Below are 25760 nucleotides of genomic sequence, written 5' to 3'. Positions count from 1 at the left end.
TTGCTGAGAGTTATGATCACTTGTTTTGTTTTGTTTTTTTTTTTTGTTTTTTCTCTTTTGTGTTGCTACGCATGGTTCAGGAATGTGCATGTTTCAATACTTGACCCATTGTGTATTTGAATTGCAAAGGTTGGATTGAGCAACTCAAGTTTGGTGTATAATGTCAGGTACAGTGTGATTTATATTATCTAGGTTAATATAGTTCGTTCATTATTAATCATGTTAATGATATGAATAAACAAGACATAAAATCTTGATTTGGGTGTTTAAGTAGAAGAAAAATGTCCTCTAAAAATATACTTATTGCTAATGTTGTGAAATATTGGTATGCTTGTCTTAACTTTTGAGGTAATAATGTTAGGGAAATTTGATTTTTTATACTTACATATACCTAATATTTATAAACTAATACATATCACCATTGAAAATATATGATCATTTTATCTAAAATCCAAAAATACCCCTCTCATAACTAAACCCCATCTCTCTCGCATTTCAGCACATGCATCGGACCCGTCGGACCCACAAATTTTTTTCCTAGCACGCACATGCATCGGACCCCCCCATCGGGTCCCCATCGGACCCGTCGGACCCAAACAAATTTTTTTTCCCAGCGCGCAAGCATTGGACCCCCCATCGGGCCATCGTCTTCCCCAAACTGTAATTTTTCCAAATCACAGATCTGAACCTAAAATCGAACCTAAATCTAACAAAACTCACGGTGCACACATAAACCTACATACATTATACATTATAACCCTAAAATCAATACCTATTAATACTCCAAATCATATATCACACACAAAAAAAAAGCAATGACAAGAAAAAGGGGCCCGACAGTGTAGGCGGTAGGCGGTGAGAGAGAAGTCCTCGGTTTTGGTTTGGGAGGGGGCCGACGTTGTGGACGGTGGTGAGGGGGTTTTGGGTTGTGGTTTGGTTTAGAGAGAGAGAGAGAGAGAGAGAGAGAGAGAGTTTTATAAAGTGGTCATATATTTTCAATGGTGATATGTATTAATTTAGAGATAAAATATTTATTGATGAAAGTTTAGAGATAAAATATTAAATAAATGTAAGTATAGAAAATCAAACTTCTTTAATGTTATTTAATTTAATGAGAATAAAATAAAGTACATTCTCCTATTTTGTGGAATGTAGTGAATATGCGTGGAATAAAATATTATACACATATTTAAGAAGTTAGAAAAACATAATAAGAAGTTGCTTTAAGAATGTAAAACGTGGAGAAGTTCTATTACGGGTCAACTAAACACCCTTCTTTTGGCTTTTTATATTATAATTAATACACAAATAAAAATTATACAATCGTACAATATATAGTAAACGAGATCATGTTGAACATTCTGAAAAAAAATATTAGTAATAGTATTCTATACGTGCACATTATCACTATTCATATATTTGTCAAAAAGAATATTTGTTTTGATTTCTAAAGGGTATATAAGGCTATTTCAACGTGTTGAGAGATTTATGGTGAAATTTATACTGAGTTTTTTTTTTGTTTTTTATAAAAATTTAAAATAAATATTATTTAAATTTTAATATAATATTGTATTTAAATTTTTTATCTCCATATAATAATTTTTTTGTTCGCCATATAAACTAACTTGATAATGTAATATTTAATCAATAATAATATCTCTATTGAAATGCTATATATTTTAGTAATAGTATGTCAAAAATTATGTCAATTTTTTTTACCAGTTTGTATCTTTAAATGCTACATTATATATTAGAGTATTTCATAAAAAAAAAAGAGTTTTTACGCCACATACTAAAATTTTCAACATTTTTTTTATTGTAGGGTAGAATTTTTTTTCAAAAATACTGTGTACCGTGTTAAGTTTTCGCTGTTGCTTTACGATTTTTTTTTAATTGTTTTACTGTTGTTTTTAGTTGTTATATTTTGTTGTTTTACAATTATTTTATAAAAAGACAGTATTTTTATTAAAAAATTTGTGTGACAATAAAATTGTAAATTTTATGTTATTTGTTTACCACTAATGCTACAATTTTTTTTTTTATGTTATTTGTTGAACTAAAATTTACATGTTAATTATATATAGATTATTAGTTGCGGTCGTAATAAATATTTTTCAAGCTCTCTTTTCATTTCTTTCTAGAATAACATTTTTGAAGCTTCTTGTGTTTCATTACAACTTTTATTATACATTCAACTATAACAATCAAACTCTTATTAGTGTTTGTTGTGTTGGGGCAACAACCGTTTAATGTTATAATTCTTAAGCCAAAGCCACTTTTTTTGACTTTGAACGTTTTGGCCTTATTAGTCATTTACTATTACTATTATTTATTTATTTATTTTTGCTAAAATAAAAAAGTTCACAAACATATCGAGGCATTTCCTCTTCTTTTTTTTAATTAACCTACAAATTTAAATAAGTAACAGTCGATATTGTCCTTAATTAATAATGAAATCACTTCATTATATTTATATTTAAAAACTATATATAAAAGAGTTATGCATATGCCTTAATTTTTATTAATTAATAATGTTTTTGAAGAAAAATATTTGTAATAAATATATGATTATTAATTTACAGGCAGAAAATAAAAACGAACAAGTTGCATGCCAAATGGAGTCGGCCACTAATTATGGCACATGGTCAATGTGGTTACAACTTGTTCTGAGCTTTCTCTCTCCAACTTTTACATAATTATTACTTCTAAGATTATTTTGTAAACAAAAAATAAATAAAAAAATCTACCTACCTCACTATCATCTTCTCAATTTTATTCTTAAAATAAATCAGTAATTCTTTATTTTAATTTAAACTTTTATATTATACTATATATTAATTTTTTAAAATACATCACTAAAATTTTATTTTTTTTCTTCTAAATTTTAATATATTTTATTCATTTCATATGTAAAATATTAATATATACGCATATTTCTATATAAAAAATTATTCAAACACAAAATAATTAATAAAATATATTTAGAGCAATAAATAAATTTTATCATAAATAGATAAATTTAAAGAAACTTTAAAATAAATAAGAAATTTAAAATATATGATGTAATATGCTTTTAGTTTGGTTCTGTAAATATTTTAAAACTTCTCTAACATCTCATCTCATGTTCTTAAATTGTATTTCTATATATCAAAGGATACTTATTTTGTGTGTTTTTTGTTTTGATAAAACCTACAATGGGTATATAGTTAATAGTTAACATATTGTTAAATAAATTAAGAAAAAATTCTAAATTTTATGATGTTTATACTTATGGGTGATTCTACAATGCACTCTCTTAAAAGGAATGTATTGATGCACTCTTAATTTATTTCGGTATTCAAAAAAAAATTTAGTGTAATTTTTTTTCATATTCATGTACGTTATAGCTATTTAAGATATTCTACAAATTTTTGAGAAATTTAGAATAATTTACAATATAGAAAATAATGTTGAAACAGTCGATTTTACACGCGTATAAAATAAAATAGTCACGCGTATAATACACTGTTTGAACATAATTTTTGGCGTGTTAAACTTTTCAAATTTCTTAAAATTTTACAGGATGTCTTAAATAACTATAACGTACATGACCATGAGAAAAAATTTGACTAAGAAATTATTTCGGATGCTAAAATAGATAGGGGTGTATCAATATATCCATTTTAAGGGGGTGCATTGTAGAATTATCCTATACTTATTATGCAAAAATATAATTTTTTTCCCTGTTTTTTATTTCAAAAGGTTATTTTATAGAGAAATTGAAGAAAAAGTTAAAAAAATATAAAAAAATCAAGTAAGAGTAACCAGGAATAACTAAGTACCTTATGCTTTTTTTTTCTCTATATTTTTTAACTTTATCTAAAATTTTCTCAAAAGATAATTTTTTTGAAAAAAAAAAACCATATTTTTAATAACTTACAGGACTTTAAAAACCATAAAAATAAAAATTCTCCATTAACTAATAAAGGGCCCGTTTGGCACAGCTTTTGGAAAAGCTAAAAGCTGCTTTTAAAAAAGCTGTGACAAAAAGGTGTTTGGTAAGCAGTTAAAAAATAACTTATTGAAGAATTTATAGAAAAGCTAAAGCTGGTACAACCCAACTTTTAAAAAAATTCATTTTTATTAAAAGACTATAATAAATTATTATTACTAAAAATTTATTATATATTAGAAAAAATAAAAATATATTTAATGAAAAAATATTTAAAAATAAATAATATTTAAATTTCTAATTTTTTATTTTATTTTAAAAAATATTTTATATTTATATTTTTATTATTAACAAATAATATCAATTTATGTTTCTTATAAACTACAATTTTATCTTTTGCAAGTGATAAAAATATAATTTAAAAATATTAAAAATTATTTTTATCAAATGCATATAAATTTATACTATAGAAAAAAATAATTAAAAATATATAAAAAAATAAAAAATTTATATAACATATTTTTTTATATATATTTGTAATTATAATGAACTAGATTAAAATATTATTATTATTGTAATAGAATCTTAACAACTCACAGCACTTTAAAAATTATAATTTACCAAACACTAAGCTCAGCTTTTTTCCACAGTTCTGCTAAATGCTTTTCACAAACATACTGCTTTTCCCCACAAGACATTGTACAACCCCCAAAATCTTATTGTTTTGTTTATAAGTAGTAATTTTCTCATATTCTGTAAAAAAAAAATAAAAAACCCAAATGTTGTAAGATGAAGTGTAGTTTAAAAATTGTTTATTTTATAACTTTTGCTTAAAGTTTTATTTATATAATTTATAGTAGTGTAATTTTAGCAAACTAAAATAGGTATTTTAAAAAAGTGTGTAATATAGCAAACAGAATTAATTAATATTGTCAAAATAATTTCTTTTTTTTTTATATAAAAAAATAATTTCATAAAAATGGTTTGGAAAATATGTAGGGATGATATTAACCAACTAATATAACAATTAAAGATTTAGACACTTATATACTACTCTTAACCTTAAATAAATGTTATGTTTATTATGAACCGTACTATTTTATTTTTTAAAAAATCCCATTAGAAAATGTAAGAATTTTATGTATATTAATTTATATAAATATAAAAAAGTGAAAGTTCTAAATCTAATAGATTATAAGTGGTGGTAGTAAATTTATACAACTGGTATGTTATTGTCCAAACATTTTTGATATTTAATCAAAATAAATGTTTGTCATATATTTTTCCCATTCTCTAAAAAGAAAAACTCAATAATAAATTATCTCACATTCCTCTTGTTTTATATCTCACGTGTCACTATCACTGCCTACTAACACATCAAAAAGTAAAATAAAAAAGTGCAAAGCCTCTGAAAAATATCCCAAGAAGGTTTTTTCTGTCATTTACTAAAACAAGGGTATTTTGGGTAATTCAAGTCCTTGCCCATACTAAACTTTCCTAGGTATCTTTTTGGTTTGGTTTGGCCGTTCCACGTACACTTTCTTATTTTAATTTGGGTTTTATTAATTTCCCTTTTATTTTTTCTGACACTGCAAATTACCACAATTTCAAAGAGTCCATTCTGAATTAGTCTCTAAAATTTGTCTTCTTGTTCACAAAGATTGAAAATTTTACCGAGTGTCATGGGGTTTCTTTGATTCAAGAACCAACCCGATTTGAACTCAAACCGTTTCATAGAAAATTAGAATATTTCTTTTTCCAATTTTATTTTATTTTTGTAGGTATTTATTATAATAATAATGAATTAAATGAATTTATTAGAAGAAAAAAAAAAAAATTTTAAGTTACCTTTTTCTATCAATCAAGGGTTTTGGTTTTGGTTGGTTTTGTTATTATTGTGAGTGTGGTATATATAAAGATATTTGTAATGCCCTCGTTTGATATTTGAATAAAAAAGTAATCTTCTCCAGCAGCAGCCACCACCTTATCTCTCTTTCTTTCTTCCTTTTTTGCTTTCGTTAACCTTTCCTCTTATCTGTGTCTCTCTTCATGTTCTTCCATTGAAAGAGAAAAAAGTTGAACTTTTGAGTATTGGGTTTCATTGAAGAGAGACATGGAAGCTGTTCTGCAAACAAAGGGGCTTCTCTCCTTGCCTCAGAACCCGAGAGCAAGGGTTTTGGTCCCATCCCTTGGCTTAAAGCAAAGGGTTTTCTCAACCAAGCCTAAACCCCTTGCTGGGATTTCATTATCCTCAAATGGGTTTAATAAATTTCCAAGCTTTGTTTCAAAAAATCATCATGGGTTTGGTTCGAAAGAGAGAAACTTGTTCATCTGTAAGGCAGAGGCAGCTGCTGCAGCTGAGGACCAGCCTTTATTTAAAGAGCCTGAGGCTCCTAAGATATTGGGTGTTGAAATTACAACCCTTAAGAAGATTATACCACTTGGGTTGATGTTCTTTTGTATTCTTTTCAACTATACAATTCTTAGGGACACAAAAGATGTCCTGGTTGTCACAGCTAAAGGGAGTAGTGCGGAGATTATTCCTTTTCTTAAGACTTGGGTGAATTTGCCCATGGCTATTGGGTTTATGTTGTTGTACACAAAGTTGTCTAATGTTTTATCTAAGAAAGCTCTATTTTATACTGTGATTCTTCCCTTCATAGCCTTCTTTGGGGCATTTGGGTTTGTTTTGTATCCTCTTAGCAATCTCATCCACCCTGAGGCCTTAGCTGATAAGCTTCTCCAAACCCTCGGTCCAAGATTCCTTGGTCCTCTTGCTATCCTTAGGATATGGAGTTTTTGTCTGTTCTATGTCATGGCTGAACTGTGGGGAAGCGTGGTGATTTCAGTGCTCTTTTGGGGGTTCGCCAATCAGGTATACCATCAACTCATAAATACAAATTTCAATTCTATTATTCGCTTGAAGATTATGGTTTAAAATAATAAATACTGAGTTTGTAGTTTGTAATCAGGTATCTGAATTTTTGCTTCAATTCTTGATGATGTTATGATTGAGTAATATTTGTCTAAGAGATTCCTGTTTGGTTGGTAATGGATGCTTGAAGATTAAATCATATCTAACAAAGTTGTACTTTGGGGTTTAGTTGTTATGTCAAACCAGTCATTTTTTTTTTGAATGCATATACAGATAGCGTTATAATTTTCCTTTGACTTCGGTTCTTGAAGCTATATATTTATATTAGAGTGATGTGATTGGCTTTGGTACCATCTCCTTGAAAGGAAATTTGCCCACTTTCTCAATTGTTGATATTGTTATTCTTCTATATCACAATCTATGGTGTGCATCTGATTGTTTGTGTTTTGACATTTGTTACATGCCTACTTTTGCAGATAACGACCGTTGATGAAGCAAAAAGATTCTATCCTTTGTTTGGACTTGGGGCCAATATTGCTCTTATTTTCTCAGGCCGAACAGTGAAGTATTTCTCTAATATGAGAGCATCTCTTGGTCCTGGTGTCGATGGCTGGGCTCTTTCTCTTAAAGCAATGATGAGTATCGTTGTTGGGATGGGGTTCACAATCTGTTTCTTGTACTGGTGGGTGAATGCTTATGTTCCTCTGCCAACTCGTAGCAGGAAGAAGAAGGTAAACTTCCTCAGTATTCATGAAAAGTTGACTTTTTCTTTATGAATGTATTTACGAAGTACATTGTAACCGGCTATGACTTTGAGCGATTTTGATTCATTTGTAGTTGTTTTATGATTGTAAATAAATTGTTTACATATTTCCTTCTGCAGGAAAAGCCAAAGATGGGAACAATGGAGAGTTTGAAGTTTTTGGTGTCTTCAAAATACATTAGAGATCTCGCCACTGTAGTTGTTGCATATGGTATTAGTATCAACCTTGTTGAGGTTACATGGAAATCAAAACTCAAAGCACAGGTAGAATTTGATACTAACTTGTATTTACCTTTCAATTTTAGTTGGCTAGTTTATTTATTTACTCACCTCTTTCACACTGGTATGTTTTGTTTTGTAGTTCCCAAGCCCGAATGCATACTCATCTTTCATGGGAGACTTTTCATCTGCAACTGGAGTAGCAACCTTCATAATGATGTTAGCAAGTCAATTTATCTTTGAGAAATATGGATGGGGAGTTGCAGCGGCTATCACACCAACAGTCCTGCTCTTGACTGGAGTCGGTTTCTTCTCTTTGATATTATTTGGCGCGCCACTCACACCAGCTCTTGCCGGTCTTGGGATGACTCCTCTTCTTGCAGCTGTTTACGTTGGTGCACTGCAAAACATCTTCAGCAAAAGTGCCAAGTACAGTTTATTCGATCCTTGCAAAGAAATGGCATACATTCCTTTAGATGAGGACACCAAGGTTTGAACACAAAAATCAAACTCTATTGATTTTATCTTAACAACTCAAATGGTGTGTGAACTAAGAAAGACTATTGTTACTCACTGCTTAATTTTGGTGCTTATAGGTGAAAGGGAAGGCAGCCATTGATGTTGTGTGCAATCCATTGGGGAAGTCTGGTGGGGCATTGATCCAGCAATTTATGATTCTAACCTTTGGTTCACTTGCAAGTTCCACTCCTTACTTAGGAGGAATTCTCCTTGTCATTGTTCTTGCTTGGCTCGGGGCTGCAAGGTCCTTAGACACCCAGTTCACAGCTCTGCGCCGGGAGGAAGAGCTTGAAAAGGAGATGGAGAGAGCAGCGGCCGTTAAGATCCCAATTGTGTCTCAAGAAGCCGATGGGAATGGTTCTTTGAGCAGTGGTTCAGCATTGAATCCAACTGCAGGCGATTCCAGCACTAGCTCATCTGAGACCCCAACTCCCCGAAACATTTAAAATAATGTCTCTTCTGTTTAATCATCAAAAAAAAGGAAGATGAATAAGTGGAGTTGATAATGAAGGCAACCAGTGTTGAGAGTGTTCATTTCTCTGGTGGTTGGTTAGTAGGATTTTACATCTTTGTTCTATAAGAATGCTCAGTGACTTGCTTTTTATAAAGCTCCAGTTTTCCAATAGATGAAGTTGGTCACAGTTTCTTTAGTTTAAATTTTTACATATTTTGTAGTGAAGCATATTGGATTTAATTAACTTTGTTTAATTAAATTTTTTAATAAAATTATTGCAAATGAATGAAACCCAACACTCTATGCTAGAGTCATGTCTATTCTATTCAGCTATTGCTTTTGGGCTCAAGTGCTCTGTTATTTTGCTGTATTGGGCTTCAGGCCCCAACAGGATTTGGTACGAACATGATAAGGCCACCTGTGGGCCTATTATAGCCATGAGCCTAGCTAAGTAATCCCATACCCTACTTTGGTCTACAGAATGGGCCTTCTCCATTTAGCCGTTTTAAGGGCTGAGAGACAATGGGCCACGAGTGCGGTTCAATAAATTTTACTTACATAATGGTAACTAAAAAATGGTCCCCAAATGAAAATTTCACGTGCCATCTGCTACTCTAAAATGAAAAAGTTGGCTGGACCCAGGAGATATCTTCCTGGCATTTTCTCTTATTTTCTTCAAAATATGTGTGTGTTGTTGTGGGTTGTGGCTCTTTTTTGGCAGGAAAAAAAAAATCCTTATTTGGGATCCAAAGGAGCCTCAAAAGGGAACAATTGATGATTAGGGACAGCTTCGCTTCGAAACAGAAAGATATTAGAATATGTGTCTTTCCGTAACACTATAATTTGAAAAGCATGTTTTTGTTTTGTTTTAGTTTACGTGTATCAATTGGTTAAATATTTACTCTAAGTAACAGATATATTGTAGTTTTTCTAAACATCCTCAAATTTTCAGATAATTAAGAAAAGGATTTTTTTTTTATTATTTATTGAAAATTAGAGTTTAATTATACCAGTTAAGTAAGCCCATTTAGTCATTTTATGGGACACAAAATTATCAAGTCTAAAAATAAATGAGAAATTATAATCCAAAAATGAATTAGAGAATTTGTTACATTGATACACATAATTATCAATACACTAAAAAAAAAAAATTCCTTCAACAATTTGATAAATATCTCCAAGTCGCCATTCCGAAAAGGATTTCAGGCAAGTTGTTGTATGCTATGCCTATTAATTATAGGTCTATAAAATACTTTGTTTAAGTCTTAGTTTTGCTAGAGTAAATTATTAAGATTTTTTTAATAAAATATTCTCAATAAATATAATGTACATTATCATCATTCTTTTTAAAAACTATCCAAGCACAGAGAAAAAAAAAGAAGCATTATAAAAATGACCCTATAAATATATTAATTACATAAGAAATGGGTGCAAATAATGCATTTTAGAAGAGTATTATTATAAGAAATTAATATGGAGAAGAAAAAATATTGGCCATGCTGATGAAGGAAACCGTTGGTAGAGAGTAGAGAGTGTAGGCTTGTTTTGTAGTTTGAAGTCATTTTCAATCTTGGGTGGTGTTATAATTAAATTTTGTTCTTCATGCCTACGACAGAGAATCTTGTCATACCAAAGGAATATTTTCATTAATAACATTTGTCTTCCTCACTCGTCTCTCCCTCTTATCTCTTCTTTCTCTTCTTCTTATTTTATTTAGTATATCTCTTAGATCTCTTCTCTTTCAATATAGATGTAAATGTAATTTAACATGTTAATTTCTGTTGTATAAAAAGATGTGTGATGAGTAATTATTTTTACTACAAATGATTAAACATCGCTTAATTTGTTCACTTATATATGTGTCCAGAAAAATACACAAACAAATAATAGTACTACTGTACTAGCTAGCTATATATGTGACATAACACATTTAATTCTTACATGACATATTATATATAACCGTTACAATATATGCACCACATAATTTCTACAGTAAATTTTGATTTTTTTTTTTTTTTTGTTAAGAATACAGTAAATTTTGATTAAATGGACCACAATATTCACTTTTTTTAATATATAGAGTAAATAATATTTTTACCATATTATGAAATAATGCTCTGAATTTAATTTTTACATATATATTTTTATAATATAACTAATAACATATGGTAAGTTTGACAACAAAAAAAATATATTACAATTTTGGTCATAAAACTTCTAATTCAATTTATTATATTAACTTTTATTTTATTTTGACAAAGTTCGAGCTCTAATAAATTATTGTGTACCATTTTAGAGCACTCACAATAACTAATATAAAATAATTAAAAAAAAAGTAAAAAAGAATATTATTATAAGATACTCATAATTATAGTTAGTTTTACGATGAATTGTCACCTTATAATTGATTAGAAATTTTCTATAATATTTATTAAATTAAACAAGTAAGACTCAATAATGAGTTGCACCAATATCAATATTATACCCCACAAAAATATTACACACCATCTATACTTTTAGTATTTTTCCATAAAAAATAGCTAAGAGATTTAAACAAAAAAAAGTTAAAAAAATATATCCTGAGCTAAAATAACTCAAAATTTACCTCATGTACTTAGCTAAATGTAATTATGAAATTTCTTGATTTTAGTGCATAGTTATAATCTCTTATTATTTTAATAATGTATTTTGTTATAAGTGTAAAAAAAATATTATGTAAATATATAATATTTTATATTATAAAAATATATTATTAATTGACAATGGAGAAGCACTCTATTCATCTTATATATGCTATTTTATTATAGTAAAATAAAGAAAAAAGTGTTTAGATGATGTATTTTAAATCATAGAGTGGAGAGTGTGCTCTTAGAGCACTCTCATTAGCTTTTCTACTCTGTCTTTCAAAATACATCACCAAAATTTTATTTTTTTCTATTTTTTTCTTTAAATTTTTACATTACATAATATATTAATTTTTTTTAAAATACATCACTAAAATTCTACTTTTTTTCAAATTTTAATATATTTTATTCACTTCAAACATATAATATTAATATTTATACATATACTCATATAAAAAGAAATGTGTTTAAAGGAATAAATAATATTCAAAAATGTAGAGCATGAATAGTGAATTTTAAAAAAACTTTAAAATGAATATTGCTATTAACCACCAGTAATGTCTTACTTTGCAATTGTCTAGTAATATTTTTTAAAAAGTATTATATTAAATTATACGAGACTCGATACTTAGGCAATAATAATACCTTTTAGTATTTCTCTCTTAAAATAAAAAAAAAGTTTAGAACATATATAATATTTTTAGTTTAATTCTTTAAATCATCTAATAAAAAATAACACTAAATATTATAGATTTACATATTTTTATATTATAAATAATACGAAAAACGTTAAGTTAACCAATTATAACAACTCACTTGCTATTTTCTATTTTACAAAAAGGAGAGTGTCTTATAATAATTATATATATGCACTAAATTAATTAGTTTAGACATTACTATATATAAGAGTAGTGAAACCCCGCAAGTGAAAAGACCACCATTTCTCATTTCATAAAATAAATAAATAAATGAATCAAAACATAGTTTCTGGTGGAAGCTTATTCAATGACGATAATACCCTCAATTTACCGGGAAAACAATCGCCCTTCGCCGCCGACTGTTGGTTCGACGACGCATGTATCTTAGACATGGATTACTTCGTCAAAACCCTTTCCGGAATTAAGGCCAAAGGCGTACGCCCCGACTTAATCGGCTCAATCATTACACACTACGCCTCCAAATGGCTCCCAGACCTCCTCACCGGTACCGGAGAATCCCTCCCCGAAATTAATAACGCCGCCGCCGAAAGCGTAACCGTTTCTTGGATGAAGAAAAGATTCTTCGTCGAAACCCTCGTCGGAGTTCTTCCACCGGAAAAAGACGCCATCCCGTGTAATTTCCTACTCCGGCTACTCCGAACGGCTAACATGGTTGGAGTGGAGCCGACCTATCAAGCCGAGCTGGAGAGGAGAATCTCGTGGCAGCTTGACCAGGCGTCGTTAAAAGAGCTAATGATACCGTCGTTTAGTCACACGTGTGGGACTTTACTCGATGTTGAACTTGTGTATAGATTGGTTAAGAGGTTTGTTAGCTTGGATGAATTAACGAAGACTAATGGGGCGGCGGCTTTTGTGAAAGTGGCTAAGCTAGTCGACTCGTACTTGGCTGAAGCCGCCGTGGATTCTAATCTCACTATGACTGAGTTTGTGGCACTGGCTGATGCTCTTCCTACTCACGCACGTGCCATGGATGATGGTTTGTACCGAGCCATTGACACGTATTTAAAAGTAAGTATTTATATAATATTTATTTATATTAATTTTTTAATTAATATTCTTATCTTATGTGAGCTTAATTTGGATTATGTTTCTCGTGATATCATAGCCAGTGATTTTCTTTCATCTGAATAATAACTTAGCTTAGGTAGAGGTCGACCTGGTCTAATGAGTTGAAAGTGACTTCACTACGTATATCCCCTTATATAGTTATATTATATGTATGAGTAATGGTACTATACTTATTTACCTTTTATAACATAACTTGAGCAATGTTTTTTTAATTCTTGGAAAGATTTATCACACAAGTATTATTCTAGTTTGTTCTTTTTTTGTTTTTTTTTTTTTTTTTTTTTTTTTTTTTAAAGTAAGTATCTATGTTTAACTTTCAATTGTAAATTATCTCAAAAAAAAAAAAAAAAAAAACTTTCAATTGTAAATAAATAGCTAAATTTAATTTTTAGTGGTAATAATACTTAAGTTATTATATTTCTAAAACTCCTAGTTACTTAACCCTTAAATATTAGCCATTAAATTAATGTGTCATTTTTTTATTGGTATATTTAAACTAATTTTTTTTAAATAATAAAAATTTAATGACTTAAACCAATCAGGAGTGTCATGTGACAATTTACTTAATCAGGTACCTGCAAAAATTCTAAAATTATAACTTAAATATTATTATCGCCAAAAATTAAATTTAAGTAAGTATTTATTTGTAAGTAAAAGTTAAATTTAATTATTTACGGTGCAAATTAATCTATTGTTTTTATTAATTACTAAAAAAGTGGAGGAGACTACCAAGTGTGGTTAGTCTTTTTGGGTGTAACAAGAGAGTTCCAAACCTCGCCCATTTTCTGAGGCGGGTGTCCTCGGAGTGTGTCACACGAGATGAGCCCCAACCAAATACTAAGTGCGTGAATGTCCCTTAGACTGATGTTATAAGAGTGGTTGGATGGGCAAATATTGTCCTCACATCCAAGTTTCCTAACGAAGCCACCGTCCCATATTCAAACACATGGCTTCTATCTTACAAATTAAACCGTTTGGGAGTATGCACTTTGCGATTAGACCACTCATTCATTGTTATGTTTTGTCGTATTTTTGTGTGAAAATTGCATATGGTGATTTAGTGTAAAATGTGTGAGTATGAATCTCACTAAGCTATTGTTTTTTTTTACCACAAACCAAGTAGCCTAGCGATTATGGGCCCGTTTGGCACAGCTTTTGGAAAAGCTAAAAGCTGCTTTTTCAAAAAGCTGTGAAAAAAATGTGTTTGACAAATAGTCAAAAAACAGCTTTTTGAAGAATTTTTGGAGAAGCTACAGCTAAAAGCTAAAGCTGCTCTAACCCAACTTTTAGAAAAAGTTGTTTTAATTAAAAGACTATAATAATTTTTTTGTACTAAAATCATATTTACTTATTTATTACACATTAAAAAATTAAAAAAAATTAAAAAAAATTAAAATAAACTAATTATAATAAAATAAATAATTATTAAATCTCTTATTTTTTTTTAAAAAAAAATAATTTATATTTTATTTTAATATTAACAAGAAACATAACCTATAATTTTTCTTATATACTTAAGTTTCTATTTTTTTTTTTTTACAGTTGATAAAACATAATAACAAATACTATAAATTATTTTTTTTATCAAATTCATATAAATTTATATTTGAAAAAAAATTAAAAATATATAAAAAATAAAATATTATATATAATAAGTTTTTACATATTTATGATTATAATAAACTAAATTATAACATTATCATTATCATTATAATAGATCTTAACAACTCACATTACTTTAAAATTTATAATTTACCAAACACTCTGTTCAACTTTTTTCTACAGTTTTGCTACAGCTGCTTTTTCTCACAGCACAGGTACAGTTGCTTTTTCCCACAGCACAGCTGTGCTAAACTGGCCCTATAAAGGGTATGAAATTTTGGAGGTTTTGACAAAGACAAAGACACCAATAGTACTAGATTTAATTGACAGAGACACTAACATTTCTCAAAGATTTTGTGTAACATTTTGTTAATTATTCGTCTCCTAAGTGCACGAACTGCTAATTCATGTGTGTGAGCATAATAATCGAACAATGACCATGAATTTGAGATGTTAACTTTGCAGGCACATCCGAGCGCATCAAAACACGAGCGGAAGACTCTTTGCAGGCTAATAGATTGCCGTAAACTATCGCCAGAGGCATCGCTCCACGCAGCACAGAACGAGAGATTGCCAGTACGAGCCGTGATCCAAGTACTATTCTCAGAACAATCCAAGAACACTAGTAGAAACAATGTGAGCGATTGGAGCGGGTCCTTCAGCGGGGCCCGAAGCCCAAACCCGGGACTCGAGCAACCGACCCGGTGCTTATCGAAGCGGGAAATGTCTGTCCAGCAAATGGAGATAAGGAGGCTTAAAGATGACGTGCTTAGGCTTCAAAGTATGTGCAATTCAATGCAAATTCAAATTGAGAAACTTTCTGAGAAGAAGAACAAGTCTTCTTCTAATGGTGGGTTTTTTAGGTGGAAGAAGTTTGGGTTTGTGCCTTTGTCAATTAAATCTAATAGTACTGGTGTGAGTAACAGTGTTGGGGATCATAAGAAGAATAATATTGATCATGATCGTGATGATGTTGTTGGGTTTGATCATCATGGACAACAAACTCCAATTATGAACATGAAAACCAAGTTGATGATCAGAAGAGGTAGGAGTCCACCCAAATTGAGAAAATCCATGTCTTAATATATAATAAGTATGATTATGTATTTAGAATTACAATGTATTAATTTGTGTTACTGCTTTAGTATGTAATGTAATATCATGTATATGTTGCTTAATAATTTGAGTTTTATTGCCATAAATAATAATAAGTTTTTGATATTATATATTTTGATGATTTGATTAAGCTTATACTTTATCTTTAGACAGTCAAATAGTTAATTGTACATTATTTTAAAATTTTTAAAATTTTGTAGATATTTTAAATAATTATAATATAAAATAGTAGTGCACATTGTTATAATTTTTTTCCTTCTTAAATCATAGTATAGTGTACCAAAGATTTTCCACTAAATTAAACTCATTCAATTCATTATATTATATATTCAAAAAAATTAATGATTTATAAACTACTGTCTCAATTCATCTTATTTCATTAGATCCAATTCAAGATATGATATATTTCCGAGTCTTTAAGTTAGTAGAAATGATCATACAAAAATACTCTCCACAATTTCGAACGAGTTTAAAATTATTAGTTCAAAGCTAACAGCTAACTTGGCAAGATCAATCCATAAAAGGGATTTTTTGATCTTAGCAAAAAGGAGATCCTCACCTATGCGAATTGTATTTTTGATCGGATATGGACTCAAAGAAACAACCTTTGCTTGAAAGGTACCTCAGCTAGTATTGAAGTGGCTCGAGAGAGAGTAAGGCAAGCCTACTTCGATTATTATGCCTTTAGTAATAGCAGCTTAGATAGTTCAGATTGGCACTCTTTTTTGGATAGCAGATTGCTAAAGGTAGAGGTTAATCTTAGAAAGGTGTCATTTGTAAGCTAAACTTTGTGCAATTCATATGGCTCTTTCTTGGGCCATTGAAAACGATTGGAAAGAACTCCATATTCTTTCAGATTCTAGACAAGTAATTCAAGCTCTGGCTAAAAACTATATTCTCAAATTGGAAGTCTCTTAACATTTTTTGTCTATCTTAAATCTTATTAAACAGTTTAATATATGTAGTTTTTTTTTATTAAGTGTTGTTTTAACTCTTTTGCAGATGGTTTAGCTAAAAATGCTAGAGTTGCTAGCTAACTAGCTAGTTCGTGTCAAGGGGAGAGAATTCCTCCCATAATTCCTATCTATCTTTCTTAATTAATGAACTTGGATTCCAAAAAAAAAAAAAAAGCAAATAGAATAAGTGATAAATTTAAAATGTTCATAAACAATATGGTAAATATCATAATCCTCAAATTTGACAAATTAAACAGCAACTTAATTTATTCAGAAGAAAAAAAAAACAGCAACTTAATTTATCAAAGTTCATTCAAAATATAAACACAAATTCATTAAATTCTGAGAAATATGCCCCATTTTGATTTAATGAGGAACAAATTTGACAAATTGATCTCCTCCACTGGTTTTTTTGATCTTGATTCAAGACCAGATGGAGGGTGAGTTCATGTTTGGTCTACTTAACTTGTTTGCAACATGTTTAACTTCAATAATTATATAAAACATAATAATTATATAAAGGGATAATTGCGGCAAAAGTCCCCAAAAAGTTAGGGTTGAAGCAGATTAATCCCCAACCTCAAAAATTGGCGGTAATAATCCCTAAGGTCACCATTTTTGTTAGTCCGTTAGTACCTAAGTTAAATAGTCTGTTAATTGCTATAACAATTACCACGTGTCAAAACATTATTAGTACACTTAATAAATATTATTAAAAATTTAAATAATTAGAAATTATATAAAAAATAAAATCTATAAAATTTATTTATGTTCTTTTTCTTTTATTAAAATTAAAAAAACCATTATCTAAGAAAATATAACAAAATCCTATAATTAATACCCAAATCCCACCCACCTCGATCCTTCTCTTCTTCTTCTTCAAAGTGAACCACTGTCTCCATCAAGAACACCAACAACTCTCTGCAGAGTCTTAGGAGGAGCCAAATTCACCTCATCAAGCAAAATCCATTCACCACTTTTCAACGCATTTACAAAAGCCCCCTCTACAAATGAAAATATAATTCCAGATGAACCATCTAATTGATCCTCGACCATTTCAAGCTTTCCAGATAAATTCTCTAATCGAAGTTCATCCTCTTCTGTCTTCTGTCGCTTTCTTCCACTTTTAGTTGATCTGTCATCTTGGAGAAATTTAACACCGTGTCGAAGCCCTTTTATAACCGATATCCATTTTTTTTTGGCGAGATTCTTTTGCGTGGTCCCGATCTCAAATCTGAGCATGGTGTGGGTGAGGATTTTTTTTGTTCTTGTTGTGGGGAAACTGTAGGAGAAGAAATAAAATGGGGGTGAGGCTTGGCACGGGGACGATGTTGTGATCTTGGGGTAGTCTAGCTCAAACAGATCTGAGGAAAGTGGAGCTCGAAGTGTGGTGATGATGGCTGCGCTGGGTTGAAGAGAAATGGAGAAGATGAACAAGAAAAGAGGTTGGCTGGGTTTATGAAGAAGAAGAAGAAGGGAAGACAGAAAAGCAAGGGTCGGTTATGGAGGTTTTAGGGGACGACGGTTGGAGCTTCAGACAATGGCTATGGAGGTTTTGGCAAAATGAAGAAGACGAAGGGGAAAGAGAAAAGTGATGGTCGGTTTTGTGAAAAAATAAAAATTAATTATTTTTTTTTAAAAGAATTTATTTGTTTTTATTTTTTCAAAAAAAAAAATTATGATTTTAAAATATTTGTTTTTAGTTTTTTATTTTATTTTAAAATTTTTAATTAAAATTATAATTTGGACCAATCAAAAATTAACACGTGGCATTTTATTTGAGTTTAACGGATCAGTTAGAAAGAGGGACTAACGGACTAACGAAAATGGGGACCTTAGGGACTATTACCGCCAATTTTTGAAGTTGGGGACTAATCTGCATCAACCCTAACTTTTTGGGGACTTTTGCCGCAATTATCCCTTGTATAAAACACTAAAACAGGATTAATTAAAAGGAGTAAAGAGAATGGAAGAAACAGAACACAACAGTTATAATCTTTTTATCAAACAACAAGTTGTTATTACAAACTTGACCCAACAAATCTTATACACAAAAACAAAAGACGTAATGTAAAGCAATCAATCAAAGAAACAAACTACCTAAAACTTACACACAGTTATTTTTTTTAAAAATATTGTAACAATCTTAATAGTATTAAGGAGAAGAAAAAAAATATGTAATAATGTGAAACCCCAACTGAGCATTCTATATTTTGACTGCTCTCTTGATACTCTTAATGGATGACTTGAGGTTGAGGAAGCCATTGCTATTTCCTACATCATAATCTTCATCATCACCACTAACCATGGGCTTCTTTCCTATGCAGTCAACACTTTTCTTCATGCCTAAGATAAGGGATGGAGATGATGGGATTCGCCGAAAAGCCCTGAAACTCTCAGACCTCACAAGCTTCCTTTCCTTTCCAACACTTTGACTCCTTCCTCTTTCTTCAGAAGCCTTTTTGCTTGTTTCACCAACTCCTCCTTCAACCACAGTTCTTACTTCATCATCATCATCATCATGGTCAATTCTCTTTTCTTTTCCCTTCTTCTTATCCTTATCTTTTTCATGGGCAATCTTTTCCTTCATTTGAGGGTACTTGTTATTTAGTTTAGTGATAATGCTGTCATCATTATTAGTCTTGCTTCTTTTGTTTTCGAGTTCATGTTGAGCTTCCAACAAGTCTTCTTGAGCATTCTCTAACAGCAACTGCAGCCATTTCTCTACATTGCCTTTGCCACGTTCTTTCCTGATCTCCTCATCTTCTTCTTCCTCAACTTTTGGTTCTTGAGAGGGAAATCTCATTTGGTATTTGTTGTTTTCTTCTTTTGATTCACTAAACTTGGGCTCAACTATGTTGTCATCCTCCAATACAACAATGGCTTTACTCTGATCCCCGCCACGTTTGTCAATGGAGAAATTCTTTTCGGATTTCTTCAACACCTTACCTATACGAAATTGCTTTTCTTCTTCACTCAGTGATAATCCAGCATTAGAAGCTTTTTGCTCTTCCTCAAGAAAAACTCTGAGTTCCTTGTGTAAAGGTGTTTTTGGTTTGGTTTCGGGCAAACACAGCATAGGCTTATTATTATGATGGTGTCTTTCTTCAATTAATAGATCATCATTAGCATTCATTCTTGACCTCTTCCTTGCTTGCTCCCATTCTGGTCTTATTTGTTTCTCAAGATCATCCCTTTCTTTATATTTTCTATGGAGGTCTTTCTCAGATGCATCACAGATAGACTTTTGAGCTTCAAGCCTTGCCATGAGTGCAGTTGATGCAGCCTGGTTTAGTCTCACCTGTTCTTTATACATGACACTCCTTCAAGAAAGAAACAATACATAAAACAAAAAGTCAGTCCATATGAACTTGTAATCTCATCTATGAAGGAATACATATATATATATTCCTTAACATATAAAATAACTGTATTATAGGTATTCCATAGTATTACTATTGGGCCATAATCGATATAAAGTACTAACTACTAACAAGCTCGGGACATCTAATTCTCTCTAATTGGGCCAATAAGCCCATTATTTCTCAAAAGGGTTATGCCTCAATTATGTCAATTATGTTCATGGAAATATGGTTGTGTGTGAGATTTTAGAGAGAGAAATGGGGAGTAGTGTTCATGTACACCCCATGTACTCCTTTAGTTCTTCTTTTCTCTTTGTGTGCAGGTTATGGAGGACTCTAAAGAATCTCAACATCAACTATTCAAGGTGTGTTGTTGTGATGTTGTAATCATTGATATATTGTTATACTCATCACTTAATAATTATAATCAATCAACTTACTGGTGCATAGCATCTCTTATCATTTTCTCAAGCATAGTCCTATATGATGACTGTGCTTCGGCCAGTCTCCTACACTTCTCTGCCCTTCTTCTACGTTTTATCAGTACCAATTCCAAGTCTTGAATGTTCACCTTTTCCTCTTCATTCTTTCTCCTCATTTCGCTTACTTCATTATCAAGTTTCTGAATTTCTGCCTGCATCTTTGAAGTTTCTTCTCTCTGTTTAAGGGAATCTCTAGCCATGACAATGGATTGATATGGGTTTGAATAGTAATTTGGATTTTCATTTTCTTTCGAACTACTAGCCTTGGAATTTCTTGCAGCTGTTACAGCCCAAATAAAAGATAGAAACTTTAAAAAAGGATTAAGAAAGTAAGTGATTTGTGCCATAAAAGAAGTGGCTTAGTAATATTACTAACCAAATGCTGGAGAACGTGGCCTAAGCCTATTAGAATCCAAGGACTGCAAAGCCATTGAAGTTGAGGAGGCAAAGGATTCCCTTCTAGATGCAACAATGGCTGCTGGAGCAAGACCAAGTTTTTCTTTTGATTCAACAAAAGGCTGTGGGAATGAATGAGATTCAACTGTCTGCGAAGAGTTCAATTCCTCACTTTCACCTTCAGAGAACAAAAAGGAGAATGCCCTGTGCCTGAAAATGATTAAGAGAAATGAGATATTGTCAGAAAATCAATGGCTTTGAACTTCCTTCCTATGCATGTAATGTAAATATAGAAACTTTATTTAAACCCCACCTGAAATCTGAGTTTGAAGAAGCAAATATTGACAAGAACTGGTTTACAGAAATGCCCAATTGAAAATCCCACCATGGAATGAGAAACTCCAGCTTGTTATGCTTCTTCTTGCAAGCTTGCCATTGTAATATCCTCAAATTGCTTGGTACGGTCAATCCTCCTCCTGTTACAGACAACAACATAAATATATATTTGAGCAGGAGAAGAGGATGGATGAAGAGAGAGAGAGAGAGAGAGAGAGAGAGAGAGAGAGAGAGAGAGAGAGAGAGAGAGAGAGAGAGAGAGAGAGAGATGGTAAATAGTAGTGTACTAACTTGAGCAAGGAAACCAGTGATCTATATCCCAAGCTAGAGGAGAAGCAGAATCAGCATGAAAGTATAGGACATTCCCATATGGGTCAACTCGAATTACAGCTGGATCAAAACCAGCATTCCTGAATTGAAGAAAGAAAAGTTATAAACATTAATGTTTTGGTCACAATAAAGTATTATAACGGTAAGAAATGTTCAAGTGCCTTACCCAAGATGACTGAGCTGCTTCCACAAGAGACTAACAAAAAGCTTAATTTTTCCAGTGTGTTTTGCTTTTGGGTCAAAGATAGGGAAGAGTTGTTCTAGATCCATTGCTCTCAAAACCTAAGAAAAACACAAAAAAGGCAAAAACAAACATTAAAGCACAGGAAAAGAAGCTAAACTAAACCATTCATTAACATTAATTACAATCACACCATCTTATGCATTCAATTCAAGTACAATGAAATTATATGAAAACAGCTCCTCATAAGTTAAGAAACTTTAATCCAAGTAAAGTTTTTATACGAACAATAAATTAGCAAGAAAACCCACGCTTCTTCCATTGTAGACATTGAATGAAGAAAACATCAATTACTGAAAGATTGTCACTTTCTGTATCCGAAGCATCAATAGACGAAAACCCAAATAAATTTATTGAAATTGAAATTGAAAATCGAGGAGAACTCAATGCCATACCTCGTGTTCGTGGAGACAGTAAGGCATGAAAGTAAATGGAGGTCCATGACTGTACGGACTAGAAATACGATCGCGGCAGAGCCTTGCATATGCTCTTGGGTAACCGACGGTCTCGTCGATCTCCATTTCCTCGTCTGTGAAAGCGTAATCGAAAGCCATTCTTCGTTCGAGAAATGTTGTGCTATGAATAATAAGAGGTGAGAAACGAAACAGAGGACGAGGTTTGTGTATTGCTGAAATTCAAGTTAACGGTCAAATTTATTTTTAAATAGTTTCTTTACAAGGTTAGGTAACGTAACGATTTTGGGATTTGAAAATTTTTATTGCCACGTAAGCAAAATGATGAAGTAACGGCTAGATTAGATATGGGGTTTGGTCCACAACAATCGAATGAGGACATTAAATACTAAATGTTGGTCACTAAAGTCTTACAACAAGTAATAATGACATTATATTTTTTTTGATAAAGATAATGACATTATATTTGTCTTCTTCATGCAGATCATTGTTCTATCTCTTGGGTTATTTTAATAATTTTGGGACCGTAACTTAAACTGTCTTAATTAAGTCATTGGTAACTATCTCAAAGCAGGGTGGATCCTAGGCTAAAGCGGGCTATATTGGATAATATTGTCTCATATGAATCAAATGTAAAATTATTGAGTCATATATAAGAACATGAACTACTCCACTCATCACCAATTAGTTTTGAGACGGAACCTCATGATTCTCAACATGGTACCAAAATCATATCGCATTAGGGTCACTCCTATTAGGGGCCCAAATGGGAAAAAAGCTTTTAATAAATATACATTTTTTTAAAAGAATTTTAAAAAATGTTATTTATTTTTAAAAAAAGAACCCAAAAAAAATTATATTTTCTAGGAGCCAATTTTACTCAAGGTCGGGCTGTCTCAAAAGGTTCTCATTACAGAGATGACACCGTCTACAATAACTAACATTTGAAAAGGTCAAGCCTTTAATTCCTTTCAAGAAAAATTGTAATGAGTTTCGAACTCTTGAACTAAACAAAGAAAGATGTAAAAAATCTCTACCACTATACCACACAACACTGATATATTTATCTTATTTTCAATAACTAAAATATTATTCTTTAATATTTATCTAGTTATTACACTGTCTTCTAATCAAAGTAACTCTAAATATTCCTTCTTTAATTTGCACAAAACAATAAAATGAAAAGAAAAGAAAACTCTAAATATTCCTTCTACTCCTTTTGTGACATATTTTAATAACTTTATTTTTTTTATTCTCTATCTCTCTCTTTTTGTTTGATTTTTTTTTTTTGGCATAATTATGTAGCAAATTTATTAACTTTTGATAACATATTTTGAATTTCGAAGGGTAAATCAAGTGGTTTTTCATTATAAGGAAAAAGAAAAACAAGAAAAGACAAATCTAAAATGGGATATCTTGTAGTGTCTTAAGGGCAAGTAGAGTTAAGAGAAGAGAGCAAATGTTATTTCATTTAAGATTGGATTAATTTTTGCATGTTTATTGTATACCTTTTAAATATCTAAAATAAAAAAAGTAATGATTTGGTTCATCATTATGATAGTTTGAATAATAAAGTAAGATACGTAAAAACACAAAAGATGCCCTAAAGTCCCTTTTAACAAGGCCAAGTATATCATCGTCCCCACAAAATTAATCAAATGGTTTCTATCTCTGGCATGCATTAAGTTCTGTTTAAAATAAACTATCTATTATGACCATTATATTATTTTTTAATAAAATAAATAAAAGTGAATTATAATCTTTAATATGGTCTATAATTTGAAGCAATAACTAATGTGAACCAATCAAGACGCTCCACATTGCTTTGAATTTCACGAGCAAGAGCTTTGGTTTTTCAGTATTAATTGTATCATTATGTTCTTGTACCTTAAAAGTTTGACCAAAATGAATAATGCATGAATTGACTAAATAAATGAGGTGAATTATTTTCCCAAATTAAACACACTCAGTCATTACTCATTTAGAGTCTCAGTGTCTCACCACCAAATAATTATTTTGAGTAAATGAGTAGAGTTATTTATTTATTGATATCCTTTAACTCCTAATAAAGATGATTAAAAGATTTTCGAAGATGTAAAATGAATGTCCTCCGAGTTTCAACTCATTTCTGACTCTGCCGTTTGATTGAGTTGTTACCGGATTTGGATAGGGAAATTTACACCCACTACTGTTTTTTCCCCATTTATTACATTATTACTGTTGCACGGAAAATACAACTTTTGTACTGTCTTTTTTTTTTTTTTGTACTGTCTTTTTTTTTTTTTTTTTTTTGGCAATTATGGGGTCCTTTCCCATCAATCTTTTTTTTTTCTTTTTTAAAATGTTAAGCCATAGTACCCCCTCGATCCTTGAGCTTCTTATTAAAATAGTGATATACTCTATAAATTTAAAAATATATTATTTATTTATCCATCTCTCACTGTCAATCCCTTTCCTCAAGAAATACACTCTACTCATCAATCCCTTTCCTCAAGAAATAATTTTATTTATTTATTTAAAATTATGCAAATAATAATAAATAAATAAAAAGATGCCTCACCACTCTGCACATCTCCAGAGGTAGGCCACACTAAAAATCAAAAAGTAAATAAATAAATAAAATAATAAATAATAAAAAAATACATTCACCACGACACAAAGACCAAAAACCCTTTGATAAAACACAATAGGGTTATAACATCACAAAAATCTCTATTGAGTTCTTTCTTTTTCCTCTGTTCAAACCAAAACCCATCTCTGAAAATCAACTAAAATCTCCAAAAAAAACTGTCATGATTTGATCTTTCAAAAAAAGTTCATTTTTTTTTCTCCAAACCCCAAATGGGTTTTCCCACTAGAAACTTTTCTCTTCTCATCCTCTTCATTCTTCCAATCCTAACAATTTTTGAGCTTTGTCCCACTTACTGAATCTGCAGCTGATTACACTTCTCTGGTTTACAAAGGTTTGTGGTTATTCTCTCTTCTTATTGTTTTATTTGTTTTAGTATTGTTTTAGTATTGTTTTAGTATTGTTTTACTGTTGTTTTTCATGATTTTTATTTTTTTTTCATGTTCAGTTCTTCTTCTTCATCTTCTTTTCTTTTCTTCTTTTTTTTTTTTTTAATTTTTTGAAGTTCTTAGTTACGTTTTTTTTTAAAATATAAGATTTAGTGTGGTTTTTTTTTGTTCTAATTTTCTAGAACTTTTCTTGCAAATATAGTGCATTTAGTATTGAGGATGTGCACAACATAGTTAATTTTTGATCATTTTTTTATTGTTTTTTTTTGTTTTAGTATTGTTTTACTGTTGTTTTTCATGATTTATTTATTTGAATTAATAGGTATTTTCTGGGTG

At 30.5% G+C, this 25760-nt stretch overlaps 3 protein-coding genes across 3 annotated transcripts; 2 read left to right on the top strand and 1 right to left on the bottom strand.

The window, feature by feature from the left end:
* The first annotated feature begins 5468 nt into the window (after window positions 1–5468).
* Window positions 5469–9069, top strand: LOC115705272 (plastidic ATP/ADP-transporter). The gene is made up of 5 exons (XM_030632562.2): window positions 5469–6806; window positions 7283–7537; window positions 7690–7833; window positions 7931–8278; window positions 8385–9069. Exons 1-5 carry the CDS (start codon window positions 6045–6047, stop codon window positions 8751–8753), a joined length of 1878 nt encoding a protein of 625 aa, XP_030488422.1. The 5' UTR covers window positions 5469–6044; the 3' UTR covers window positions 8754–9069.
* A 3205-nt stretch (window positions 9070–12274) lies between these two features.
* LOC115705278 (root phototropism protein 3) lies at window positions 12275–15976 on the top strand. The gene is made up of 2 exons (XM_030632575.2): window positions 12275–13112; window positions 15240–15976. Exons 1-2 carry the CDS (start codon window positions 12354–12356, stop codon window positions 15855–15857), a joined length of 1377 nt encoding a protein of 458 aa, XP_030488435.1. The 5' UTR covers window positions 12275–12353; the 3' UTR covers window positions 15858–15976.
* A 2837-nt stretch (window positions 15977–18813) lies between these two features.
* Window positions 18814–22766, bottom strand: LOC115705261 (uncharacterized). Its single transcript, XM_030632542.2, has 7 exons — window positions 22389–22766; window positions 21919–22034; window positions 21714–21832; window positions 21400–21562; window positions 21067–21296; window positions 20649–20970; window positions 18814–20169 (listed from the first exon to the last, which is right to left on the bottom strand). The coding sequence occupies exons 1-7, from the start codon at window positions 22545–22547 to the stop codon at window positions 19053–19055; spliced, it is 2226 nt and encodes a 741-aa protein (XP_030488402.2). The 5' UTR covers window positions 22548–22766; the 3' UTR covers window positions 18814–19052.
* Window positions 22767–25760: the final 2994 nt, after the last annotated feature.

The sequence above is a fragment of the Cannabis sativa genome, chromosome 1 (genome assembly GCF_029168945.1).
Source record: "Cannabis sativa cultivar Pink pepper isolate KNU-18-1 chromosome 1, ASM2916894v1, whole genome shotgun sequence".
Lineage (NCBI taxonomy): Eukaryota > Viridiplantae > Streptophyta > Magnoliopsida > Rosales > Cannabaceae > Cannabis > Cannabis sativa.
Note: the sequence above shows the minus strand (reverse complement) of the source record. Positions and strands in the feature narration are given on the sequence as shown.

Bases quoted from the DNA above. Each gene is read 5' to 3' on its own strand.
- LOC115705272 (XM_030632562.2), top strand. From the start codon at position 6,045: ATGGAAGCTGTTCTGCAAACAAAGGGGCTTCTCTCCTTGCCTCAGAAC. The intron at 6,807-7,282 runs GTATACCATCAA...CTACTTTTGCAG, and splicing joins TTTGGGGGTTCGCCAATCAG to ATAACGACCGTTGATGAAGC. The intron at 7,834-7,930 runs GTAGAATTTGAT...TTTGTTTTGTAG, and splicing joins AATCAAAACTCAAAGCACAG to TTCCCAAGCCCGAATGCATA.
- LOC115705278 (XM_030632575.2), top strand. From the start codon at position 12,354: ATGAATCAAAACATAGTTTCTGGTGGAAGCTTATTCAATGACGATAAT. The intron at 13,113-15,239 runs GTAAGTATTTAT...TTAACTTTGCAG, and splicing joins CCATTGACACGTATTTAAAA to GCACATCCGAGCGCATCAAA.
- LOC115705261 (XM_030632542.2), bottom strand. From the start codon at position 22,547: ATGGCTTTCGATTACGCTTTCACAGACGAGGAAATGGAGATCGACGAG. The intron at 21,833-21,918 runs GTAAGGCACTTG...TCTTCAATTCAG, and splicing joins AAGCAGCTCAGTCATCTTGG to GAATGCTGGTTTTGATCCAG. The intron at 21,297-21,399 runs GTGGGGTTTAAA...AATCATTTTCAG, and splicing joins TCTTCAAACTCAGATTTCAG to GCACAGGGCATTCTCCTTTT.